Source organism: Sus scrofa, chromosome 6 (genome assembly GCF_000003025.6).
Source record: "Sus scrofa isolate TJ Tabasco breed Duroc chromosome 6, Sscrofa11.1, whole genome shotgun sequence".
NCBI classification, from domain to species: domain Eukaryota; kingdom Metazoa; phylum Chordata; class Mammalia; order Artiodactyla; family Suidae; genus Sus; species Sus scrofa.
The window spans coordinates 32,078,257-32,089,582 of NC_010448.4; the positions used below are offsets into that span (position 1 = coordinate 32,078,257).

The following is an 11,326-nucleotide window of genomic DNA, read 5'->3' on the forward strand; positions in this document are numbered from 1 at the left end:
TTTTTTTTTTCACTTTTCCAATGAGTATTTATTATTAGTTAAACCATGATGCAGGATCCCAGGGTGGGAATCACCAGGAATCCAGGTCCCCCTGCATCACCCTGTGGAGAAGGATGGAGGACAGATGAGGTGGGGGGGCCAGTTTAGATCTTCCCAGGAAATGTGCCTTCTGCCCGGTGGACATGCCAGGCTGACACCCAGAGGGACTTGTACACACGCTGGTACCATTCGCACACGGAGGTGTCACCCCCTTTAGCAGTCATTGCTTTCTCACAGCAGTGGAAGTCCAGGTAGTTCTGCCAGCAGTTCCTGGTCTGGTTCTGGCTGGGGAAGTGGCTTTCAAAAGGAGCTGTCTGATAGTTCTTAATTTTGGTCTGGATGTCTTCGGCCATAGTGCTGACTGCTATAGACGCGCCTGAAGCCGCTGGAAGCTCAATGTGCCCCCCTAAATTCGTAATCATTTTTGAACAAGGGCCCACATTTTAATTTTACATGGGCCTCTGCAATTAGGTAACCGGTCCTGGGTGTGGGTGTCACAGGCAGGGCAAGGCTTCTCACAGTTCACTTAGAAAAGGGCCCTCATCTGTTCTCACCAGTCAGCCCCACCTCTAAACGAACCCAAGCCCAACCTGAAGGTTTACCACCTGTCTCCTTGGTGCCTCTGCTGCCTGCCTTTTGTGCTGATGTGGGGTAAGCATGATTCATTTCGAGGCTTCACAAGTGAATTGTTGGCTTAGGATCCCAGTATCCAAATAGGGATTTGCCTTCATAGGGCCTCTTCATTGGAAGGAGAATGGAACTTCCCTCTTTCACCCTGACACCTCCAAACTCTACTTTGGCCTTTATATGGGGGAGGTAGGACTCCTCTGGTGGCTCAGGGGGTTAAGGATCCAATGTTATCACTGCTGTGGCTTGCATTTGATCCCTGGCCCTGGAACTTGGCAGGCATGGCCAGAAAAGAAATTGGGGGGTGTGGGGGGGAATTGACAGTATCATCATGTCTTACTAATTGTCACTTTGCCAGCCAGTTGGCAAGAAGCTCATTCAAAGAAAGGTGATTTATAGGAAAGCCTCACCACATTCTTGGGGATGACGAATGCCTCGTCCAGCAGGATGGAAGGCCTTAATCAAAGGCAGTGGGGGCGGGGGCAAGAGGGGACAGGGAGTGGGAAAGTCACAGGCTTTGCAGGCAGCATCCTGAGCTGGCTGCTAACCAGGCACATTAGGCCATTGACCTAATTCCTCTGGACTTAATTATTTCACCTCTAGAGTGGACTTAAAAATTCTTCCTCACAGAACCATTGGATTGTGCAGAGTAAATGCAAGGACTGGTGTAAAATATCCAAGGCTGGCCTGTACCCACCCTTCCATAAGTGGACAGGAGTTGGTGTCACCTTTGGCTGCTCTACGCATACTCGGGAAATAATACATTCTGTGCCTCTCTGGAAAACTACTTACTGGACCTGCTTGATCCTCTCTCCAGCTTCCTAGGAGCTGAGTCAGAATTATCAGGCCACTTTTGGAGTTAGGAAGAGGAAAGTGAAGTGATCAGAAGATAGAATAGGAGTCAAATACAGAGCACTCATTCACAGCTTTGAAAATCATCCATGTGTCCTGGATTAAAAGAGCCATGACAGGCCTCCTGAGCTGTGGGCATCTAGGATGGTGTGTGAAGATGGCCCGATGGAGAGATTTGATTTGATTTCTATTTTATTTTTGCTTTTTAGGGCTGCACCTGTGGCATATGGAAGTTCCCAGCCTAGGGGTCAATCGGAACTGCAGCTGCCAGCCTACACCACAGCCACAGCAACATCGGATCTAAGCCGCATCTGCAATTTACACCACAGCTCATGGCAATGCCAGATCCTTAACCCGCTGAGCAAAGCCAGGGATCGAACCTGCGCCCGCATGGATACTAGTCGGGTTTGTTACCACTGAGCCATAACGTGACCTCCCTGATGGGGTCTTTAAAATAGATACAGTGAGCATAGTGACAGAGCAGAATCTGGATGACATAGGTTCAAATCCCAGCCCTACTGTTAGACCTTAAGTCAATTACTCCATCTCTCTGTGCCTCAGTGTCTCCATGTGTTAAATGAAGATTCAATAACCCAGCCTGCTTCTTAGGGTTCTTGAGAGAAGCTGATGAATGTAAACTGCTTGGCCCAGAGCAGTGCTCGGTACCTGCTAATTAATTTATTTATCTATTTATTTCTTTTCCTTCTAGTTTTATGGGGCTATAATTGACCTACAGCACTGTGTACGTTTAGGTTGTACAGCATAATGTTTTGACTTTCATCCACCATGAAATGGTTATCACAAGAAATTTAGTGAACATCCATCATCTCTTAAATATGCAAAATTAAAGAGACAAAAAAATACTGTGTGCTTGATGAGAACGCTAGGATTTGCTGTGTTACCAACGTTGGTATATAACGTCTGGCAGTGTTAACGCTGGTTCTTTTCATTACTTACATGTTTGGGTAACTCCTGGTGTTCACGGTCTTAAGGCTTCTTCCCCATTCTTCAGCCTTGGCTGGAGGTGGCCTTCTGGGGCTGGGCAGTGGCCTCCAAGCGGGGGGTCTGTGAGTCCCGGAACTGAGTATGACCCTGGAACACCGGGGCGGGGAAGGGCACAGGTAATTGCTTAGTAACAGGGGCTTCTTTGCGTGCGAAGAGGGCTGGTGTTTACAGGTAACTAGGTTGGGCGGGTGTTGCGATTGTAAAGGAGAATCCTTCAGTGCAATGCATAGGGCTTGGAGTTGGGAACCAGCCGGCTTAGCCGGAAGGGCCCCCTTCCTGGCCCTGCCCCCCCCCATGGGGGTGTGTGTCATTATGCAGATTGGCGTCTCCCTGTGACCATAGTAACCGAACCGTCCCCTTTCGGCCGGGCACTGAGGAAGGGTTATTTAACTCTGGCGCCCTGAGGATCAGCCACACAGACCCTCCTCACCTCGGAACATCCCGGGACACTCGCCCTCTGCGTCCAGCTGAGATGGGATGTCACTCCAGCAAGAGCACCAAGGTGGCGGGCGAGTCCCAGAAACCTGCAGAAGAGCCCGAAGGAGAGGAGCCAAATCTGGAGGCCGGCCCCGAGGCGGCAGACGGCAAGGACGCCTCCCTGAAGAATGGCGCCCCTGAGCGGAAGAGCTGAGATGCTTCTCTCTGGAGTCGGACCCTCCCCGCATCTCTGGAACTGCCTTTGGCCCATGAGACAGGCCCCATCCCGAGAGGCTCCGAAGAGAGAGAGGAGAGAGAAATCCCCGCCTTTGGGATTCAGGCTCCAGAAGTCCCCTTCATCAAGGCTTTGCTCTGGATCTTTGAGGAAGATGAGGCTGGGGGCGGGGGGAGTCCTATCTCCCCAGCTCTCCCATAGAGACGATGAAAGACATCTTCCCCCAACATGGAACGTTCCCAGAGTTTCTGGAAACGGGGGAGCCCCATAGCTCTAGCCCTGAGGAATCTGCTCAGCCGTGACTTTCCAGCACCCCCCCCATCCCGTCCCTCCCCCACCCCCTGCTGCCTCACTTTTCTGAGCTTTGGAAGATCTGTGGTCATAGCCTGGATGGGGGTGTGTGGCTCTCAGGTTTTTTGTTTGGTTTTGTTTTGTTTTCCCCCTCTCCTTTTTTCCAATGGCTGGCTGTAGAGCCAGCGTCCCTCACAGGAAGGTTTGGGGTTTGGCTCTGTGCTGTTTGTGTGAATGCTTTAATATTTAACTCGGGGAATTGTTAATGAATTATGGGAACAATCAGATCAGACTGTGATCATGGCAATGAAGACAACAAGGCCTTGATCATCCAGTAAGTGGAACACGGAGTACCGCTGGGAAGGAAGGAGGAGGGGTTCATGTTCCTGGGTTTTTAATCCCTTTGCTGATGTTTTGGTGTCTCCTCATATCAAAAGTCTGTCAATTTGAACCCTCGAGCATCTGAACTCTGTGGATTCAGCTTTTAGAAATATTTCGCTGTTTACTCACATGTCTGTCAGCCTATTTCCCCCCCTTGCATGTGTTTTGTTTTTTAATTCGACTCCAGAGCATTTTAATTTGAAATCAAATAGACATGTTTGCAAATAAATAATGACACAACACATTTGAAAGACAGGATTGGGGGTCTGAGATTAGAGAATCCGCACGGAAGGGTGGGTGGAATTCTGTAGAACACAAGTGAGAAAAGGGGCTCTGGAGCCTTTCCTTTTTCCAGGCATCCCGCTGTGTACTTTACATGTGATTGAGTGTAGCTGTGGTTGAATGTAACTGCCACAACCACCCCACTTTATAGATGGGAAGACTGAGGTAGGAAGAAGTTAAATAACTTGCATGAGCATGGCCAGCCAGGTCAGGTCAGAACCCCAGTGTAACCCCCAGGTCAAATGGCTGCTGAATGCATGCTATTAACCCTTGCAGAGTCCTGCTTAAAGTGGAGGGTCTTCTCTGTGAATACATGGAAATCAATGTCCTGTTACAGCCTATGTGTGTGGGGGGGCATTTCTCTTTACTCCTTAGCATCTGCCTGCTGTGGAGGTGGCAGCAGGTCAGCTCAGAGTCACCCCACTGCAGGCTGCCTGAGGCTTGGAGGCACTTCTGTCTGTACTGTGGAGGTTTGGGGTGGGGTGAGTAGGGAGAAGCAGAGAGACAGGAATGGAGAGAGAGAGAGGGAGAGGCAGCAGGCTGTTGGAAATAACCCTTGTTTTGGGCCGGCAAAACCTCAGAAACCAAATAGGATTCTTCCGAGATGACAAGGCAAGGGGTCTAAAGAGCAGGAAAGAAGGAAGGACAAGAAGTAAAGCAATTCAGCCTGCAAATTGACCACAAAAAGTTCCTCTTGCTTCAGCAGAGCCTGATGTCTTCCAAGAAGGGAGCAGGAGGGATGGGGCCTCCTCAGCTGGCCCGAAGCCCTGCGCTTTCCCGGGGGGTAGGAAACTTGCAGTGGGCCAGGAAACAGGCCTGGGCTTGCAGCTGGGGATCCGGAAGTTTGGGGCCTCTTTCTACAGTTTCTGGGCACAGGCCAAGCTCTGGTAACTGCTTTCAAAAAAAAATTTTTTTTTTTAATTATGCAATTCTGTTTTTCTCCCTCTTCCCTCCTAATGGAAATTCACCCTGCAAAACAGAATGGTCTCTGGTAAGAAGCTACTCACCATGTCCACCCTCAGGACTCCTGGAAAAAAGTTCTCAGCTGGTGGTGAGGTTTTGAGGCAGGATGCTTACTTCACCAGCTCCCGAGGGATGGACTTCACTCAGCTTTTTACCAAATCAAACAAAGGAGGCTCCAGGTCCTTAGAAGTTCAGAAACTGGATGGTTTGTTTTGTTTCCTCTGGGATGGTGCAAAATGCTCCTTTAATTAAATTCGAGATTGCTGAGGGTTTTTAAAAACAGGCCTCTTCATCCACCTCCAGCTGTGGCAGACATGCTGCAATTTGCCAGGAAGTTAATCTGTAACAGGAAAGAGCACGCAGTTTCTTTTTCAGGATGTTCCAGTTGTGCCATGGGGGCCCAGGATCAGTCCTCTTTCTCCCTCTGAGGCTCGGGTGCCTGGTGATAGTGGTCAGAATTTTGTCCACTCAAATGGGCTACACAGGTCAGCACAGACTCTGCCCAAGACTTGAAAGCCATTGTTCTGGCCCACTTTCCAAACTATTGGGAGAGGAGGAGTTTGTTTATTCATCAACTTATCTATCCACCTATCCTCCCATTCATCCATCTGTCCATCCATCCATCCATCCATCCATCCATCCATCTATTCATCCATTCGTCCATCCATCCTCCCACGCACACAATCCACTGAACCCATCTATCTACCATATGTCTGTCTATCTCTCTATGTACCTACCTAAACATTCAGCTCTTCTCTTAGATTTTTCAGTTATATGAGGCAATAAACTTCTCATTTCAAACCAAATTCATTCATTAAGCAAATATTTATTGAGTTTTTACTCTTCTCTATCACCCATTCATCCCTTGCTTTATCTAGCCATTAATCCCAGAGACTACTCTGGGCCAAACTCCTTGTTGTTAATAAAATGTTCAAGTGTGTCAAGCTGGAATGGGTGTTTCAGAGGGATTTTCCCAGCTGAGGTGAGACCTGAGTGGAGTCTTTAAGAGTAAGTAGGAACGGACTGGAGAAAGAGGATGAGTGTTTCAGGAGAAGGGGACGGGACACATGAGCTGCATCGGGCGTGATGTGCAGTGTCATAGGAGCCTGATGGGCACGTCACACAGTGACAGGAAGGTGAAGCTGGATAAGTAAAAAGGATCAGATCATGAGGGCCTTGTAGTTCACACTGAGAAGCTGAGAGTTCATCTAATGGTGGTGAGGAGTCCACTGAAGGGCTTTAGGCAGAGAAATAATGCCAGGACATCAACTGCTTTTGATTGTTTCATATCTTGCCTTCCAGTAACAAATCCCATCTTCTCCCCTTGGGGAAATTTTTCTTACCCATCTCAGTTTATGTGACTTAATGGGGCTGCTTCCATTCTCAGGTTCAAGGCTGAGCACTGTACACGCCTCATCAAAGTGTCTAGTTCACGGAAGGGCATCCACCCCAAACCAGTCCAATGAGTCTTCCAGGAGACTTTTTGTTGATGCAATTAGGAAAGAAGTATTCACTTTCTTTTGGAGTGAATAAAATTGGAATTAGGTTTGGAGCCTCTGAATGGCAATTTTTCCACCAGTGGGGTGAGGGGTGGGGGTGCTGCTTGAGAATGAAGCCACAGAAGAGAGTGGAGCTGAGAGAGGGAGAGACATAGTCTCAATGAACTTGTTTGACAACCGGGTCCTGCCATGCCAGAAGCTATTACCACCTCTCGAAGATTTACATGAGCCAATACATTCTCAATTTTGTTTTTTTCTGAGAGTTGTTTGAATTTGGTTTTTGAGTAAATCAGATCAACTCAGATTTGTACATTAGGGTAACTTGGTAGCAGTTTGAAGGATGGAGTTGAGAGGGATAAGGCTAGAGGTAGGTACACCAAATAGGACACAATTGACTGACCTTAGAAAGAGGTATCAGGGAGCTATTACTATTAATAGCTATTTTGCAACCAGTCTCAAAATCTTAGTGGCACACAAGCATAAGCTTGTTCTTCTATGAGTCACTGTGGCTCAGGTGATGTAGGCTCCCTGAGGAGGGTTCACATGACAAAGAGCTGGATCACAAAAGGCGGAGTCCACCTGCTTATCCAGAGTCAAGTCCTCTATTATCCCAATGCCGACGGCAATTCACATGGCCAAGAGCAACAGCAACCAGATGGGGACAAGCCCTTTTCTCTTGGAGGCTGGGTGAGTGAATATTTGCTAAACAATAATCTACGCTGACACGAAAGGGATAAAGAGGACAAATTCAAGCAGCACATAAGGGGTAAAAATCAAACAGTTTTGGTGGTTGGTTCTTACATAGGGGTTTATAGAGAGCGAGGAGACAAGGTTTCTGCTTGGGTGACACGGCTGGTGAGGGTGCCACCACATACAAAAGGGATTCTGGGAGAAGGGACAGACTTAGGGGGAAGATGAGGAGTTGAGTTATGGAAAGGTTGAGTTTGAGATGCTCATAGGACAAAATAAAAATAATTACATAGCTTGGTGATGGATGTTATCTGACTTGTTGTGGTGATCACTTTGCAATTTACACAAATATTGAATGATTATGTTGTACACTTGAAACTAATATAATGTCATGTGCTAATTACATCTCAATTAAAAAATAATAGCAAACACTTACATCATTCTTACCATGTCCAGTTATTGTTCCAAATGCTTTACATATAGGACTCATTTAATCCTTTCAACCATCCTCTTTCTGCAAATTAAAACACAGAAGAATAAGTGATTTATCCTAGGGCTTTCAGCTTTCAAAGACAGAGCTGGAACATGTGCTCGGCAGTCTAGTTCCACAGGGTGAGACTTGAGGAATTCATTTGGGAGTCGTGGGGATCCTCTTGGATCCCTAGAGTTGGTATAAAGATTATTTTCCTTTTTAAATTTTATTTATTATTATTATTATTATTATTGTTCTTTGGTTTTTAGGGCCATGCTCATGGCATATGGAAGTTCCCAGGCTAGGGGTCTAATCAGAGCTATAGCTGCCGGCCTTATGCCACAGCCATAGCAACTCGGGATCCAAGCTGCACCTGTGACCTACACCACAGCTCACAGCAACGCCGCATCCCTGAACCACTGAGTGAGGCCAGGGATCAAACCCGCATCCTCATGGATACTAGTTGGATCCCCTTCCATTGTGCCACATCAGGAACTCCCTAAAGATTATTTTAAAGTGGAAACATTTGAGCACAGAAAATGCAGAAACAAATCTTTTGTGAATTTCCCTTAGCTGCCTGAATCAGAGTCATTACAAAATACAGCTGCCATTAAACCCCATCCAAGGGAGTTTCCTACGAATTTAGCTGCCAAAAAGACAGACTGTCCATTCTTATTAGCATCAAGAAGCCCAATGGAACCTTCCACACTCTCTCATTGAAGCCCTAAAAATTCCCCTTTTGTTAAATGGGTATTTACACCTTTCCTTTTGGCTATTACAAGAGTTTTCCATTACTAGGAGCTCCTACATGATCTGATGCGAAAATAAACTTAGTCTTTTCTCTTGTTCATCTGTTTTTTTTTTTTTTTTTTCTCAGTTAAATTGTCAGGCACCCGACTGTTAGACAAGAGCTGGAAGAGGAAAAATTTTCTTCCCAATCCTTTTGGTCATAAGGAAGGGATACTTGGGGCTCCTCACGCTCTGGCTGCTGCTGGGATCCCAGGGCCTCTCGCCATGCCAAAAAAGGTAAATATATTTCACTAGTCAGAATCCTGGATCTCTGCCAGGGTCCAGCCGAGCAAGGACAGTAAGAGCCTCTCCCTTGCCTTTTGGCACTTGATCTTAGCCAAAAGGCCGAGAAGTGATTCCCTTGCCTTTTTTGAAAACTGTTTTCCAAATTTTAGATTTACAGAAGAAAACTTTTTGCTAAACCCAGTTTTTCGGCTCTTGGGACTCTTGTTAGAGGTAGTCATCCTAGTCATCCTGTCTGTCTCTTGGGTTTTGTGTTGTGATGTCTGGAAGTGTTGTTTGTTTCCTGAGAGCTTGGCATTGGAAATTAAAGAGCATTCCCTTTTTTTTTTTTTTTTGTCTTTTCTTGCCATTTTCTAGGGCGCTTCCCGCGGCATATGGAGGTTCCCAGGCGAATCGGAGCTGTAGCCACCAGCCTACGTCACAGCCCCAGCAACTCAGGATCCAAGCCGCATCTTCCACCCACACCACAGCTCATGGCAACCTGGATCCTTAACCCACTGAGCAAGGCCAGAGATCGAACCTGCAACCTCAGGGTTCCTAGTCAGATTCGTTAACTACTGAGCCACGAAGGGAACTCCAAATTCTCTGTTTTTTTCCAGCTGGAGGTGGGCGGGGAAGGGTGCAGATTGTCAGGTCTGCTGAGAATTAGGTGTCAGGTTCTGAGAATTGGTAGGCAGCTGGGCAGGAATGTGGGTAGCCTGGGTACCCCATCTGTAGCTGGTGGTCTTCTGACCATTCCCAGCACTCAGAGGGTTCATCTAAGTCTAAATCCTAAAGGGTCTCATCTTATAAGAACCCTTGTCTCTTTCCCTATTGCCTTTGCTCATCGTCTATGGAGTTTATACACACTTAAAAAGACTAAAGATATTTGGATCTGTTTAATAAACATGTTTTTGGCTAAATTGGAAAATTGTACTGCAAGGAAGCATGTCTCTGCAAATTGTGAGATGATGTATTCATATTTTTTCTTAACAACTACACAACGCAGAGTACGAACCACTATAGGATCATGGCTCTGTATATATATGATCATGATATACAGAATGCTGGTATATCACAGACAATTCACAATTGTCTGTTTCCTAGTTCTCTCTGGAAAACGATGGTTACTAATGTTGAAAATTATAATCAGTATATGTAAGTGGAAGTACTGAAAATAAGGCTGAAGGAAAAACTCTATGCAAAATGTGCAAGGAAAGTAGGACACGTTTTGATATGAAAAAAATATACAAGGTATTAAGGATGTGTTTTTGTTAAGGAAAAAGGAGTAATTTTGTCCTAAAATAGTTGTTTCAAGATTGTTTAAAGTTCGTTTCCAGAATGAGAAAGAGAAAAATGTAGGACAAGAACTGGGTTGTTCTAGAAAGTTGTAAAGGGTCTCAGAGAGAGACAGACAGACAGGCAGACAGACAGAGAGAATATTTAATTTCAGATGGTCAAGCTGGATGAAATTAAGTGGATTCATTATAATGTTTTAAAATGAGTTTTAATATCAATAGCATACTGATGCAAAATTAGAGTGTGATTTTCCTCTCTTAAAATGACAAAGTTTGTTGGATTGTTAGTCTATCTTTAATAAGAGATTTTCTTAAAAAAAATTTTTTTTTTAGGGCTGCATCCTGCAGCATATGGAAGTTCCCAGGCTAGGGGTTGAAACAGAGCTACAGTTGCCCGCCTACACCACAGCCACAGCAACTGGGGATCTGAGCCGCATTTGCAACCTACACCACAGCTCAGCTAATGGCAATGCCGGATCCTTAACCCACTGAGCGAGGCCAGAGATCAAACCCACATCCTCCTGGATTTATTAACCGCTGAGCCACGAAGGGAACTCCAATAAGAGATTGTAAAAGTTTTTCTCTACCTTTTGAATAATACACCTAGGAAACAAGGTCTCTGTAGCGTATCACAAAAATTTCCTGTGTTGCCTTTTCATGTCTTCAGTTATTTAAGAGAAATGATTCTTCTCACTTTTTATAAGAACTGAGACTTTTTTTTTTTAACAACCATTTTACCGCTTATATTAACTTTCAAAATCTTTTGTTGTTATTGTGGTTAAAGTGACAACTAAGTATTGTTGCACAATGATCTGTGCTCCTAATTAATCAAGTGTTTAAACCCTTTGACATTTTTGACAACTTGCCTAAATTAAATTCTAAATGAAGTCTTCTTGACCTTGAACTGACTTTGAAATTTTCCAGAGGGCTCTTAGAACATCTCAAAGGATTTGTTCTCTCACTTTGTAAAAAGAGAGATGTTAAACTAATTAGGGTTATTTGATGTGTTAAATAGCATGAAAAGCATCGTCAAATAAGAAGTGATGCTTATCCTTGCCTAGGCTATATTTGTATGGGTATGCATTATTTATGTAAGTACTTCTGAAATTGTATGAAATTCCTAGAAATTTGTCAGTATCCTCACTGTCCATGATCTATCATAATGTATCCTCATATAATGTTAACAGTCATACTTTCCATTATTACTTAAAATATCGTATGTCACAGAAGCAATCAAATTTCCTTTGCGAGATTGTGTTATTTT

General features: G+C 45.2%; 1 protein-coding gene across 3 annotated transcripts; it reads right to left on the reverse strand.

Annotated features, from left to right (window-relative positions):
• On the reverse strand, positions 1–7,916 carry LOC100519366 (cytochrome c oxidase subunit 6B1-like). 3 transcript variants are annotated; one of them, XR_002344598.1, is made up of 4 exons: positions 5,137–7,906; positions 2,954–3,047; positions 2,476–2,610; positions 1–101 (listed from the first exon to the last, which is right to left on the reverse strand). XR_002344598.1 is itself a non-coding variant. In XM_021094176.1 (4 exons), exon 4 carries the CDS (start codon positions 390–392, stop codon positions 144–146), a length of 249 nt encoding a protein of 82 aa, XP_020949835.1. In that variant the 5' UTR covers positions 393–445; positions 2,476–2,610; positions 2,954–3,047; positions 5,137–7,916; the 3' UTR covers positions 1–143. The 3 variants fall into 3 exon arrangements, 2 of the variants coding, with proteins under 2 accessions (XP_020949835.1, XP_020949834.1); XM_021094176.1 differs by having other exon boundaries at positions 1–445; positions 5,137–7,916; XM_021094175.1 differs by lacking the exons at positions 1–101; positions 5,137–7,906 and having other exon boundaries at positions 1,877–2,610; positions 2,954–4,098.